The sequence below is a fragment of the Clytia hemisphaerica genome, unplaced genomic scaffold, assembly GCF_902728285.1.
Source record: "Clytia hemisphaerica strain Z4C2 unplaced genomic scaffold, Clytia hemisphaerica genome assembly, whole genome shotgun sequence".
NCBI lineage: Eukaryota > Metazoa > Cnidaria > Hydrozoa > Leptothecata > Clytiidae > Clytia > Clytia hemisphaerica.
Window position 1 is genome coordinate 381960 of NW_027104203.1, and position 15455 is coordinate 397414.

At 35.9% G+C, this 15455-nt stretch overlaps 1 protein-coding gene across 1 annotated transcript in view; it reads left to right on the forward strand.

Annotated features, from left to right (window-relative positions):
* The window catches only part of LOC136815310 (vacuolar protein sorting-associated protein 33B-like), a 35020-nt gene extending 19821 nt beyond the window's left edge, over positions 1–15199 (forward strand). Inside the window, exons 13-17 of the mRNA XM_067071751.1 lie at positions 3327–3368; positions 3576–3680; positions 4767–4860; positions 5014–5130; positions 14233–15199. Of these exons, the coding sequence (XP_066927852.1) occupies positions 3327–3368; positions 3576–3680; positions 4767–4860; positions 5014–5130; positions 14233–14303 (429 nt within the window). The 3' untranslated portion in view covers positions 14304–15199. The remainder of the gene's footprint in view (positions 1–3326; positions 3369–3575; positions 3681–4766; positions 4861–5013; positions 5131–14232) is intronic.
* The last annotated feature ends 256 nt before the right edge of the window (positions 15200–15455 follow it).

The following is a 15455-nucleotide window of genomic DNA, read 5'->3' on the forward strand; positions in this document are numbered from 1 at the left end:
AGAACTTTCTTTGGCTTGAAAAGCTCCAATGAAGTATAAACCCGAAGGGCTAGAATCGAATCTCCTTGGTAGGATTTGAAGCCAACAAATCCTACCAAAGTTGCGCGGCCTAGCGCAACCCGCCTGGTTTTTACACAAATGACAGATTGAAACCAACACTTAACCGCTGAATTTTGAAGAAAAAAATATCACTCGAAAACAAAAGAATTGCTAGATTCAATCCGTCGTCAAAAATACGGCGCATATTTTAAGGCTTCACTTTTTCTTGCCTGAGAAAGGCTAAAGATTCGATTCCAGCCCTTCGAGCTACTTCATTGGTTCTCCCGCCCCCTGTGTGGATATAGAATAGAACATCTCATTCTCAGTACTTTAAATAATTATTTGTTACTTTTGACATGGGTTTTATACACTGACAAACGTCAGCAGAATCAACCTCCACCCAGCCAGAGAAGGCCAATATTAATGATTTCGCTGATTATTTTTTCTCAAGTATATGGACAAAAGAAATGACCGGTTTTGTCTTTCAGCCTTTCAAACTGCATAGATATCTAAAGGTATCTAAAAGTAGCAAGATCTTTCAGTAATCTGAAAAAAACATCGTTTCGGCGATGACTTCGTGCTTCAATTACATTGTCCGTATATGGACATTTTCTTCATTTTATGAATGTTTTAAATTAGCTTTTTTTTCTTCGGTTTAGTTTTATTTCATCTCGCCGCCAATCTTTAACGTAATACATATACTTTATCTCCCAAAACTACATCTTTCATCTGTCTGTGATAAGACTCTATTTATCACCAAGTATAATCAATTGTGAAATTTCAAAAAATGTCTCTTTTTGTGAAACTGATAAGTCACTGACAAAACGATTTTCATTTCAAAAATGACGTCATTGTTAAGCAATTTAATTGCAAATTCAACCTGATTTTCCGCTGGTGGATTTGCGGTCGTCCTGAATCTTTGATCAATAGGTCTTCATCAATAGGCTACCTTAAGTGGATTGAATTTGGTGTGGATAAATGTTCGTGATTCCTGCGGATTTTGGACATTTTTGCGAAAATTAGTCCTCGCCATAATTTAACATCAAAAGTTTTAGCTAAAAACACTAGGAAAATTGGTTAAAAAAGTTTCCACACAAAAATTTTGGATTCTCAATTTCCAAATGGAATTATGGAGTTTTGCATGACCGCGCGCAACGGTTTTGAAAAAAAAGAGAACTGATCCCTTTCGATTATTTTTCGCATTGACTTTACTTAACTTCTTCATCAATGCGAAAAATAATCAACTTAAGGTAGTGGTCCTTTGATGTGTCGACATCCCCAGGATTCAAATGCGCTTACAAACCGACAACCCGACAAACCCCAATACAAGGGATGGGATCAGACCTTTTATTTTTTTTAAACCGTTGCGCGTGGTCATGGGAAACTCCAAAATCAAAACTTTTCGATGCTGAAACTTTCCCTAACCTTTAGGGCTTTAAATGTTTCTGATAAATCTTGCTCCACATCTGTATCAATCCAATGTGAAAAAGCTTGTGAATAAAAATTGATGAGTAAGCAAACGAAATCTTTCTTATTTTATAAAAACAAAATCTTTAGATTATCTCATCAATGAGATCCATCAGCACAATAAATTCAACCATTTTTTCATCAACCTTTTCGTTAGAAAGCACGACCAATATCTTGCCATACATAGGTGACTATGCCATTTCACAGTCGCAAAGCGTAATGGGTAATCAATCACCACTGCGCGCCAACGACGACTTACTATTTGTACAAAGTTTTGAAAAATTATGAAGATTATTGTGTTCAGCCAACAGAAAGCTGTTATAAAGGCGTAATCAGTCCTGATTACCCATGATCCTTTTCAACTGTGAAATGGCCTATAAATGGAAACTAGAAGCTTTTGAAGATGAATTGAATGATATCTTCATCGGAAATCTTCACTTTTGATGAACTCCCTTATTTCATTTATTCATAAAGCCTTAGAGAGAGTCCCGTTGTATTATTAAAAATGATTCTTCATTTGGAAGGGGACCTTTTTTATTTATTTTATTAAAATTGAATTGAAGCTGAAAAATTTGTCGCGATATTTTATATATTCATATCCGCTATAAAATCACTTTAGGTGTGGCTGTCTCGTTTTTCAGAAAACCCAAAGTTTCAATTGAATAAAACCAATAAGACTTGGAATTGCACTCCTAAGATTTTTGACACCCGGACACCTTTTAATTCTTACTTTGAGGTTATTTATCATGAATATTGTGGTTCAAGGAACATGGAAGGAAAGGGTATTAAACATTCTATTTGTTGCCCTTTTACACCGTCCCTATGTAAACTGTCGTGGTGCTCGAAGCTGGCCATGCTCGAGCTAATGACAACAAAATTTATATTTAAAAGTTTTTGCCAGATATCGGCCTGACTTACCGCTGGAAGGTAAGGAGACGGGTTGGTACCCTTTATAGTTCCTGGGTCAAGGCTCAACAGATTGGACACGAATTTAGTTCATAATAAGTACTCAATATTAAAACACGATACCAAGAATAAAATCCAAATAAATATATACAAAAAGTTCATAAGATATCCGCGTCCGGATGCGCCGCTCACCGCGGTTTGTTTATTTCACTCTGCGGAGATCCTCAACTCCGCAGACTTTTCCGTCTCTGGGTTTAATTTCTGCATGTCATCTATATCAAATTTCTAATTTCTAATTCTAAGTCTTTATTCCAAGCGCAAAATGTTCTCTTCATAGCTCGATAGTTCGTTAATAATTTAGATTTATTCTATCTCTAGATCGTTCTACAGTTTTTTCACCATGACAAAACACTTTGAAGCGTCGGTTGTTTGCTATCGCCCGACTTCTAAGCAATACCAATAAGGATCATAAATTACGCCGAATCTTTATGAAAGTCGCTAAATTGACGGCGAACATTGACTAGGATTTGCATCCAAAAATTTTGAATTTTTTGTTCGAAGATCGAGGCTCCTTGCGAAGTTTTGTTGACATAGCATAATAATTAATAGCTTCCTTCCTCTTGTAGTAACAACTAATTCAAAATGATTCATGTAAAAATTGTTAAAAGTTAATTTCGCCTTGAGGTTGAAAAAACCACAAAGGTTAAGCCATTTTTACACCGATTGATATTATGCCGGCCCTTAAACTGTCGAAGGCTAAAAAATAACGCTAAAGAATATCGGCATAAAAAGAGTTGACCAAATATTGAATTTTATTTTTAAGAAATTTCAGAAATATTATACTTGTCGTAAAAAAACCGAAACCATTTATTGTCAAGTCCAAATGAGTAATAATTTTTTACTTTATTCTTTAGAAAAGAAATCTGTTTCCAAAATCACGAAAGAAGTTTAACTTGGTGAGTATTGCTAAATTAATCTCTCGAATTTGAAAAATTGCACAAGATTTACTGATTTTTTCATTGTTGGCAACCGCCAAAATTTAACCTTGGGAGAAATTTTCCCGTCGTTTTTCCATAACAACACCTTCTATAAGTTTTACGAAAGTTTCTTACAAATTTTTTAAGTTGTTGAAAAAAGTTTGATTTTTTTTTCAAATCTGACAGATCCCAAAATCACCAGAAGCAGCAAGCAAGGGTCCAGTACCAAAAGATTTATCCTATGTTTTTGGTGGTGCATATACACCCTTCCTCGTCAAAATTGTTGAACAGGTACTTTTCACACACAATATTCAAAGATTTATATTGTTATGCACGTTTGACATTCGAGTTGCAATTTACTAAAAAAATAAAAAGGTGTTTTGGTTGCCCGGTGGGGGGGGGGGTATTAGAAATATAAGTTATAATTGAAATGACTACATTCTAGGGTTTAAATCCCAGGGCGTGTATTATTATGGTAGAAAAGTCAAGGTCTTTTTTTGTTTTAGAAGGTGAAATCCAGGGGAGGGGGATTTCTAATAATGACATGGGCCCCATCAACGGGGGGGGGGGGGGGGGTCCATGCCCCCACTTTTTGGTAGACCATGGCATACGTTTTTAAAAGTTACTATTTTAAGCTGGTTTGAGACCAAAGCAAACCACAAAAACTATTATTCTCCCCAATAAGATATCGTTTTAAGGTGTTTTGAGGGTGTAAAAAGTGAAAAATTTTCAAACTTCCGAGAAAGCAAGATTCTAGACTCGTTGGAATTCTGTATTATTATGCTAAATTGCAGGAGTTTCTTCTCAACAAGCCCAGTGATCGATATCAATTTTTCTACCAGTGCGTTGTTGAAGTCTGTCACCTTTAAAAGCCACCAAGAGCTAGCCTTGTGGGTCAGCACTAAAAAACTGCACTACATGTTAATTTTTATAAGCATAACGCTTATAAGCATATGAAGGCTCAAATTTGTAGATTTCCTAAGCATTACATTATAATTTGCCAGCCAAAAATATTTTATAGTCTTCAATTTTTTTCTGTTCCAACACACACTGTACAGTATGTGAATGAATACGCCATTGCTTCAAACATGTTTGGAAGCCGTCAAGTAAAAAAGAAATTGCCATATTCCAATTATGTTCAACATTTGAACGCTGTTTGAACCATATATTTGCAAAATATCTGAGTTTTATGCATACAAAGCATACACAACATATCAAAATAACCACTTCATAATAGCTTCATAAGCATATGAAAAGCATAAGCTTTGCCTGGATGGTTTGAAAGCTTAAGCATACACGAGCCTTTACCAAAGGGGCAGACACTTTCTTATAAAAACAACTGAACTAACGTTTCTTTTTTGTTTTCGTTTCATGTAGTTGCTGACCAAACCATACATCGGAGGTGTGGAAGAAATTTTCAAATCGTTACAAATTCCCGCCACGGAATACAAAGCTGGTACTTCTGCTAGGCGTAAGATTGATCTTTTAAATCTATTTTTCTATCCAATAACTAGGTATACATCGCTCAAATTTTTCATTAAGAATATTTTTTTCGTTGAGGTGTCTTCAGATTCTTAGCAAATATCAGTAGTACCTTCAATTTTTATCTTGTTGTATTTTTCAGAAACTCAGAGCAATTTCAAACCATCTCAAATGGCGCTGAAAACAGTTTTAGTGGTTTTCATTGGTGGTTGCACCCACACTGAGATTAATGCTTTGCGATTTATTGGCAACCAACTTCGTAAGTAGAATTTAATCTAACGAATTATTTAGGTTGTTTGAATTACAGAGAAATAAATACATGTTTTTTTTAGAATAAACTATATAAGAACCTCGATGGCCAAAGTGTTAAAAGCAACATTTTTAAGGCTTTGCGGACTCTAAAACACTGAATTTCTTAGGAAAATGGACCAAAATACTCAAAAAATGGCGAAAATAAGAACATGTTAAGAACATTTTTAGGCTTCAAAAAGTGGATGTTCTTATAAACAAAAACGTGTAATTTCTAGACTTCTAGTTTCTCCATGACTGACTGAGAAGAGAATGAACTAGAAATATATTTGTGTAACAGAAATAAGATTTAGTCCACATTTGAAGAAACTATCTTTCTTGGAAAAGTTATAGCTGGTTATAGTGATGTTTTCTTTGTTTGAAAGTACCTTATTGTAACTAATTTTCCCGGGAACTAATATTTGCGGTCGAGAAAAAAATCGGGAAAATTGCATTTCGTGGGTTTTAATTTTCGCGGTTTAGCCTAGTCTGAATCGCAGACCTCTGTTGTATTGTGAAGATGAAATATCGAGACAGAGACATCGAGACAAGATAATAGATATATTATTATTCTTTATACTATATATATATATTGTTAGTTATACGCATGCGCCGTTACATTTTGAGTTTATCTTTTGTACATATTATGGTAGTTGATAGTTGGATATTGAAGAGATATACTTTACACACCGTGTTTACAATATTATATTGGCGACGAAGATAAATTTATGGTTCGTTGAACATTACTTATTTTGAAGAATGGCTACGTCTACAGAGCCTGCTGCTGTTACAGTTTCGTTACCTGCTTTTCCACAGTTTGATGTGGAAGAATTTTCTACGGTCGCTATTCGTTGGACCAAATACAAGAAACGTTTCGAGAATTTATGCACTGCCTTAAATGTTAGCAACGACAAACAAAAACTTGCTATGCTTATGAACTACGTTGGGGAGAGAGTCAATGATATTTACGACAGTTTACTTGCGGATCAAGAGGAAACCTACAACAACGCTATTCAACTCCTGGATGCACATTTTAAACCTCAATCAAATACCAGTGTTGAAATTTACAACTTCAGACGGCTGGATCAAGAGAGTGACGAAAAGCTGCACCAGTACTACACAAGGTTACGTACTCAAGCCTTAAAGTGTGATTTTGGAAACCAAATTGATGTCGAACTGAAACGACAGATCGAGCATGGTACCAACATGCCATTATTGAGAAGATATAGTTTTCGTAAACCTGAACTTACATTGCAACAATTGCTGGTCTACGGAAAAGATTTGGAGGATACAGAGTTTCGTACCGACGTGTTTGACGATTCCAAGAAAAAGTGTACAGATGAAGAAATCAATAAAATCGGTCGGAGATTCGGTAAGAAACCATTCCAGGGAAGAAAAGGAAAAGATTCGATCGCAGAAGATTCAAAAACTAAGAAATGCTACCGCTGTGGGGGTAAATTCCCGCATTCAAATAGATGCCCCGCAGTTGGAAAGAAATGCAATTTTTGTAAAAAGATTGGACATTTCGAAAGATGCTGCATGAGCAAAAACAAAGCTGCAAAAACAAGTGCAATCGATACATGTTCCTCTTCTTCTCTTCCTTTTATTTTGAGTGATTCTGAGGTCGAAAGTGAGGGGGCCGAGAGTGAGGAGTCTGTTTGGGCGATGTCTGAGGAGAAACCTGAGAAAAGCGAATCCGTTAATGCTACAAATGTTAAGGACTTATTTGATGTTAAATTGACTGTTGAAAAGAAGCACAGAGTCGAATTTTTAGCCGATACAGGGAGCAAAGTTAATATTTTGAACTTCAAAACCTTTGACAAACTGAGAGAGAAAAACAAAAAACTGAAATTGCAAAAAACAAACGTGAAAATTATCACGTACGCTGCTACGCAATCAACCGTGAAATTGATGGGAGTTGTTAAATTACTAATTGAAAACAAAAGAAATTTCTTTGTGAAGACTTTTACGTCATCAACACAGATGCAAAAAACATTTTGAGCGGAAAAACGTGTCTTGAACTGAATTTGCTTTCGATAAACATCAATTCTTGTGAAGTGAATAGCTCAAATATTCCAGAACATTTGCAGCCCATTATACACAAATATAAAGAATCGTTGTTTTCGGGAAAGGTCGGTAAAATAAAAGGGACAAAGGTGAAACTACATATAAATGAGAGTGTAACCCCCGTCGCAGAGAGAGAACGCAGAATTCCTTTTGCTTTGAGAGATGAAGTGAAAAGAACTATTGAGGAATGGGAGAAAAATGATATTATTGAGGACGTTACGTCAGAGCCTACCCCTTGGATAAGTCAAATGGTTATTGTTCCCCCAACAGATGGGAAGAAATTTAGGGTGTGTGTTGATATGAGAAACGCAAATGAGGCTATTGAGAGAACTCGTTACCCTACCCCTACGGTTGAAGATCTTATTGGGAAATTATCCGGTGCAAAATACTTTACAAAATTAGATATGAACAGTGCTTTTCATCAACTCGAACTTGACCCTGAATCTCGTTATATTACCGCTTTTCAAACGGAAGACCGTATTAAACGTTTCAAAAGGCTTTTATTCGGACTTAATTCTGCTCCTGAGGAACTTCAGCACATTTTGAGATCTATTTTAGCCGATATACCCGGAGCTATGAACATGGCCGACGATATACTTGTGTACGGTAAAACACAAGAGGAACATGACACTGCTTTAGAACAGACACTTGAAGCTTTGGCTGAAAAGGGAGCTACCTTAAATCTGAAAAAGTGCAAATTTAATAAACGTCACCTTGAGTACTTTGGGTACGTTTTCTCGGAGGAAGGTATGCGACCTAGCGAGTCGAAGTTTCGAGCGCTGAAAGAAATGTCGCGACCAGAAAATGCTAATGCTGCTAGGAGTTTCCTAGGTTTTACAAATTACCTGAAACGATTCATACCCGATTACAGTACGCTTACCCATCCGATACGTCAGTTGCTTAAGAAAAACGCTCACTTTAAGTGGACGGATGAATGTGAAAAGTCGTTTAAAACTATTATCGATATGCTTTCCGATGAGAAAAACCTTGCTTATTTCGATGAGGAGAAAGAGACTTTGGTATACTGCGACGCTAGCCCTGTCGGACTTTCTGCTATTTTATTACAACGTACTCCCGGTAAAGACGATTTACATGTTATTAACTACTCGTCTCGTGCTTTAAAAGACGTCGAATGTCGCTACAGCCAAATCGAACGCGAATGCCTTGGTATGGTTTACGCTGCTGAGAAGAACCATATCTACCTTTTCGGTCGAAATTTTACGTTATTTAATGACCACAAAGCGTTAATTAACATTTTGAACAATAAGAAACGCAACATACCGCTTCGAATCGAAAGAATGCTTTTACGTTTACAAGATTATGACCTCGAAGCCAAACACGTTTCTTCAGACGATAACATTTCTGATTACACAAGTCGGCATCCGGTTGATCAACCAAATACAACGAACAGTTACATTGAGACTTACGTTAACATGGTTACAAATTTTGCAACACCAAAAGCCTTCAAGATTGAGAACATTGCTACAGGAACAGAAAACGAAATCGAATTACGAATCCTCAAGGAGATGATACAAGCCAACGATTGGTACAAATTAGATGAGCCACAGAAACATGAACATTTACGTAATGTTAATATAGACTTGCTTAAACAGTTTCGTAAAGTCAAAGACGAACTGACCGTCAATCTCAAACATGGTGTCATTCTCAAAGGTAACCGAATCGTTCTACCTACGAAATTCTACGAAGATGCTGTACGCATTTGTCACGTTGGACATCAAGGCATCGAAAAGACGAAACAACTTTTACGAACGAAAGTATTCTTTTTCGGCATGGATAAGATGGTCGAAAATCGTATCAAGAATTGCATCGCATGCCAATGTACTGGCCCATCCAAACCACCTGCTCCGATCAAACCCGTCGAAGTTCCTGACGCCGTGTGGGACACTTTGCACATTGACTACCTGGGACCAATCCCAGTTCTCAACAAATACGTTCTCGTTATCATCGATAAGCGTTCACGTTATCCAGAGATTGCTTTTGTCAAAAGTACAACCGCCAAAGCATTGATCGACGTACTTAATAAGACATTTGCAGCTTATGGTAACCCTGCGAAAGTCATTACCGACAATGGTCCCATCGAAAGAAGTTCGAAATTTCATGGAGGAAAACGGCATTACTCATCACCGAATCACACCATTATGGCCACAAGCAAACGGCCAAGTCGAAAATTTTAATAAACCGCTAATGAAAGCGATTCGCGCCGCGTACATCGAGGGAAAGGATATGGAGACAGAAACCTACAAATTCTTACGACAATATCGAGCCACACCTCATAGTGTTACAAAAGAAGCACCTGCTGATCTGATGTTTGGTCGTAAACTTCAGCACTCACTACCGCATGTACCGTCAACCAAACCAGCCAACACCGACGCCTTAACGAAACGTGATTTCAAAGCCAAACAGAAAGCTGCTGAATACGCAAATCACCGTCGGCACGCTACAGACCGCACCGTTAAGATTGGTGATCAAGTTCTCGTAAAGCAAACGAAACGAAATAAGTTGACGACATCTTTCGACGTAGTTCCGTACATCGTCACCGATATTAAAGGAACAATGATAACTACAAAAGCACTGAATTCAGACAGAACATTGACTCGTAACGTTTCTCATTTTAAGCCCCTTCCTAAGACCGCTGAGTTGCCTAAGTTTAGGGGAGGGAGGGAGGACATGTTTGATGAGGAGGAAGATTGTGAAAAAGACTCGGGCATTCAACGTAAGATGCCCGTAATACGGAAATCATATCCTAAACGAAACCGACGACCTATTTCTGAGTGGAGAAAGTACTGAGAGTGTGAACCTGTATATAGAACGTTGATACTGCACTTTAAAGTTTATCATTTCAGATTGTTCCTGACCACGCCCATCTTTGTCAATCAACCCGGTGAACATCACATTGCCAAGGGGAAGATGTTGTATTGTGAAGATGAAATATCGAGACAGAGACATCGAGACAAGATAATAGATATATTATTATTCTTTATACTATATATAGTCAAAGAAGTATTGAACCTTCAACTATTCAAAAAATGTAATAAACAAAAAGAGACAAAACAATACCAACAAGAGGACACAACAACACAACATGTTCAGGATGAATATTCATAAAATGGAAACCAGGTCTGTGATATCAAATGATGACAAAAGATCTAAACTATTTGTACATAATTCTGATGGAGCAGAAAAACAGAAATGGGACAATGGTGTATTCTTCGGAAGTATCTCAAAAGCAAAAGTGCACATCATGATCTAAATCGACCAAAAGGAAAGAAGCAACTCAATGTGAGAAAAAGTAAAATTAAACACAAGTAAAAGTGACTCAATATGAATCAATTAAATATATTCAAAGAAAACACAAACTCTGTTCTTCAGTTTTCAACCTACATAGGATTTCGGCCATTTTCGAAAATATCCTCCCTAATGATATAAACAGGGTAATGTAGGTAGGCCTAGCAATGTTGATCAGGCATCACCACAGATGAGGTCGTAAAAATCAATGTGTTTCTTTGAATTATTAAAACGCGCGCAAAAGTATAAAAACAAACTCAAACATAAAACCTACGGACCTGCCGAAGATACCAAAAACTAGCTAGAGAAGTACTACCCACTGGACAAAGTTGCCACATCTTTGACCCGTTCTGCCACTAACGTTGCAGATAATACATTCGAAGGTAAAGAAAAAACACTTGAAATAGACTGCCACCATCTATGACAAGGGAGAAGAAGATTGAAAGGATGGAAAAAAGCATGAGAATTTTTTGAAAAGTTATATATATTGTTAGTTATACGCATGCGCCGTTACATTTTGAGTTTATCTTTTGTACATATTATGGTAGTTGATAGTTGGATATTGAAGAGATAGGATATACTTTACACACTTTGTTTACAATATTACAATATTATAACCTCTACAAAACCCCTGGTAGTATAGGTCTGCTTAATGATCTACCAACCGCTTTCCGATTCGGTTCGATGTATTTTACAGAATCTTAGCGAGTAAATAATTTGATTGACATTGATGTGCGCGAAAAGACGACCGTTTCGAACGTTTTCAATAGAATGTTTACATTCGAAATTCGAATCCCAGGCCAGAAAAACAAAACAGAAAGAAAGATAAAAAACAATCTGATGCGCGCATTTTGTACAGTCTGTAGATTTATTTTTGACTTTTGCTTTTATAAGATATCTGGTATGTAAATTTATCAAAACTTTTGCTTCAGCTCTTCGGTCGAAGCTCAAAAATACAAATATGAACAAAAAAGTGAAAGAAAACAACCAAAAACACTCCAATCTCTTCAAAAGGATTGAAGCTAAGTACATGAAAAAGATAAACACAAAGGCCACACAGTATCGAAAAGTGGAATGCCAAAGCTGAAGAAAAGTTTTTTGTTTGTTTTAACATTTAACAAGGGAACAACAACACTCCCTTTCGTAGAATCATAAAGAAGTAATGTCAGAAATATTCAATATATAAATAACCCCCAAAATGTACTGTATATACATAACTAAAATACCTTGAAATAATCTGCAACATATCTGTAGAACTGACAAAACAATTATCTGGAGCCAAAGTGATCAAAGAATCCAGTGTGGTAAAAAAGTATACACTCATACAAGTCCAGATTCAAGCATCAAAATGTAGTTTTATGAAGCAAAATTTTGTTGGTGCACATAGAAGATACATCAGGGCACTTAAATTCAATAAATTTAATTTCTAATCTTTTACAAAATCTCCACATTAAACAAGAAAGGAGGAAGAGAAAGAAGCAAACTTCCTTCCGCCTACTTTTTTTTCGAAATCCCAATATATTTTCCAATTTATGATTCGGTGCCTCACAGAAAATGTAAACATTACGTAATGTTATATTTGTAGACACTCGCCAGCTAAAAATGTCTTTAGCCGTATATCGGCTAAAGGCGGCAAATCTCTGGACAAAGGAAATATCGCTTATTAAGCATCCTCTATAAGGAGCACGAATCCGTTAGTGGATGCCAGCAGCCTAGGTTTAGCCCTTTTTTGGACAAATTTCTTTCATTTTCCTAGGGATTTTTCAAAATTTTTGATAAAATTGGAAAAAGTTGTATTTCGTGGGTTCAAATCTTCGCGGTTTTACCAAAAAATTGGAAAAGCACTAAAATTAGTACTTTCAGGTGCCTGTAAACTGATGTGACCGGAAAAGATGGGGTTTGTAAAAATCTTTAAAATTTTTTAAAAAATCTGTTTTTTCTGAAACCCTAAATGGTTAAGATAATATTTAGATTTGGTTAGCGGTTTCGATAGTTTATTTTGATTGGGAGTTTTCGATCGATCCTTGAGATAGTGTCTCAATGATATAGTAACTGAGATAATTATATGGTTGATTACATTTACAATCCTGGCCATAATATTTGAGACAAAAGGGAAATTCCCACGAAATCTTATAACCGCAAGTATTTTGGAAGCGCTCTAAATTAGGTTAGACGAATAGAGTTTTAACTCTGAGTTTTAACATTAGACTTAAGTCTTAGGACCTTAGAATCTGAGGATCCAAAAGTCCCAGAATGGTCCAACAGGGCTCAGAATATAGCCTGGAAGTCAATTAACCCCACCCAAATCGAAATACTCGAATAAATTTATCAATTAGCCCAAAAACGACTTTCTCGCCCGAATTCCAAATTTTGAAAAACGAGGAAATAAGCTAAATTCTCAATATATTTTGGCCAGGATTGTAGCTTAGATTTGTAAAGGACGAGCGGGGCGATAAATCCGTAATAGCCCCGCTTTTTTGTAATCGCCCTGATGTAAACAAAAAATTCTATTGGTTGAAAGAAAAGTATCGTACGATATTTTATATTTTGATTGGTTAACAAAATATCGTACGAAATTTTTAAGCCCTCGTTTCATTGAAAACACTTCAAAATAGCCCTCACTACGTTTGGGCTATTTTGAAATGTTTTCAATGAACCTCTGGGTTATTAATCCCAAATCACCCTCTAAACCACGTTATTACTAGTACTAATCTTTTTCCATTCGTGTACACCTTTTTTTTATAAATGTTCTTAACTTTTTGAGTTTTAAGCCTAAAGGGCTCTGACCATAGTGAATTTTTCATATTTGCCATTTACAAAATATAGATTTCTGCCTGATTCAGCCAAAAAGACTATATGGCATGTTATACATTTTCTGTTAGGCCAACTATTCCTGAATCTGAAAATTAAAAGATCACAATGAAAAAATTTGATGAAGAAGAAAATGAAGACTTTTAAAAAGAAGAGTATTTCAACTTTGAAGACCTTATTTTCGGCGAAGAAAAAACATTTTGAAAATATTTTTGCGTTAGAAGGTGTATCGAACCAATTGATGATATCAAGGTGGGTAGTATCCCCAAGGTTAGTTACCTAATCACAGGAATCTTTAATTTTCGTTTCATTGGGTGACTTTCAAAGACATTTCACGTTTTGTGGTCAGCTTAGACAGAACAAAGTCTTTGCTGAGCAAACAAGGTTACTAATGAGACAAAGTAGTTAAGTTAAAATTCGAGACAAAGATTTTTAAATCGGGTCTTATAGTGATTGAGTTATAAGCTTTTGATATTGAAAATTGCACGTAAAAACACGCATATTAGGGGTATTGAATACATGTTTTTTCTTTTATAAGCATAGCGTTTATAAGCATATGCAGGCTCAGTTTTGGGTACCTAAATAATGACTCTATTGTTGGAGAACAATAGAATACTAAGCATAATGCGAGTCTGATATAGGAGCAGACACTTGCTTATAAAAAAAACATGCAGCATTTATGAACGTTTTCGGTTAAGATTTAGATCGAGGGGCAAATCACTAAAATAAATCTCGTACACAATTTTATTAATAAGAAATAAATCAAAAATAAATCACAAATCTTGTACACCATTTTTCTACTTTTTCGAGTGATTTACCCCTCGATTCAGATAATACATAGTATCTTTTATCATATATTTTTAAACACAACAACCATTATTCTTCACAGGATATCGTTTCATTATTCTAACGACGGCCATTGTGACGGGCGAAGAGTTCCTACAATCTTTTCTCGTGTGAGAACGTTATTGACTCCACGATGATGAAGACTACGTTACGTTGGAAACACGGAGACGGTGGTGACAAGTTGAGATGGCTTTACGTCTATAAGAAGGGACAGCGGAGAAAAGATTAATCGTCATTTTAGTATACTGGTTTGATGTCATTTTAGTATACTTGCCAACTTACTGAGGTTCACACGAAGAAGTTTTTTATCGTACTGGATATTCAAAAATGATATCTGACCAAGACTTTTAGCAAGTATCACGAATAACTTTGGAATCTGTGTGATGAAGTGATATTTTAATCATAGACCTTTTGATACAAACATGCGTTTGCTATATCGACGTTAAGATGAATGTTATTTGAACATTTATTGTTACCGTTTTATGGAGCTTTTGGGTGACCAATGAGAATTAGAAAATATGTACGAATTCGATACGAAATCGAATTCACTTGGAGATGTGGTGGAGATAATAATTTTTACTTCTGAGTATATCATGCCATAAACAATTTAAACTTTTAGGAGTATATTCTCAACTTAAGTAACAAACTGTTTACGATAGTTTTAAATTCTTAATAAATATCAATGCGAGCCACCACCATCACAGTCTCAATTTATCCACATGAACTGACAGGTTTGTAGTGTTTACCAATGAAATAAGAAAGATGAAGAAATTCATTCGCTGCCAATCGCTATCACTCCCACTGCCCGTTCAAAGGGAACAAGATACACGAAATAAGGTTCAGTTCTTGCTTTTTTACGTTTAGTTTTTTCTAATGAAACGATTTTTCAAATTTTCTATTTTGTAAAAAAATTATAAATTGTACATAGTAGGTAGAAATTATTTTTTCAAAGTGATGAAAATAAGAAAGGGCACAACAAGATAAAGTGAAGTAAGTATGAGAAAAATAAATTTGTAACTGTGCTTTCTCTCCTCCTTCGACAAAAAGTTCCCAACCTACTAAATGTTTTCGCTAAATAAAATGTCGCGAGAATCTACCACTGAATCCCTACTCAAGTGAGTTACGGCATGTCCAAAGAAAAAGTGAACCAGTTCCACTCACTTTCAAAATGTCAAACATAGCGGGAAAGAAGCGCCTTGTGATGTAGATCAACGTGATATGTGTATAAAAATTTTAGGTTGAGGCTATAAGAAGTTATAGCCCAAA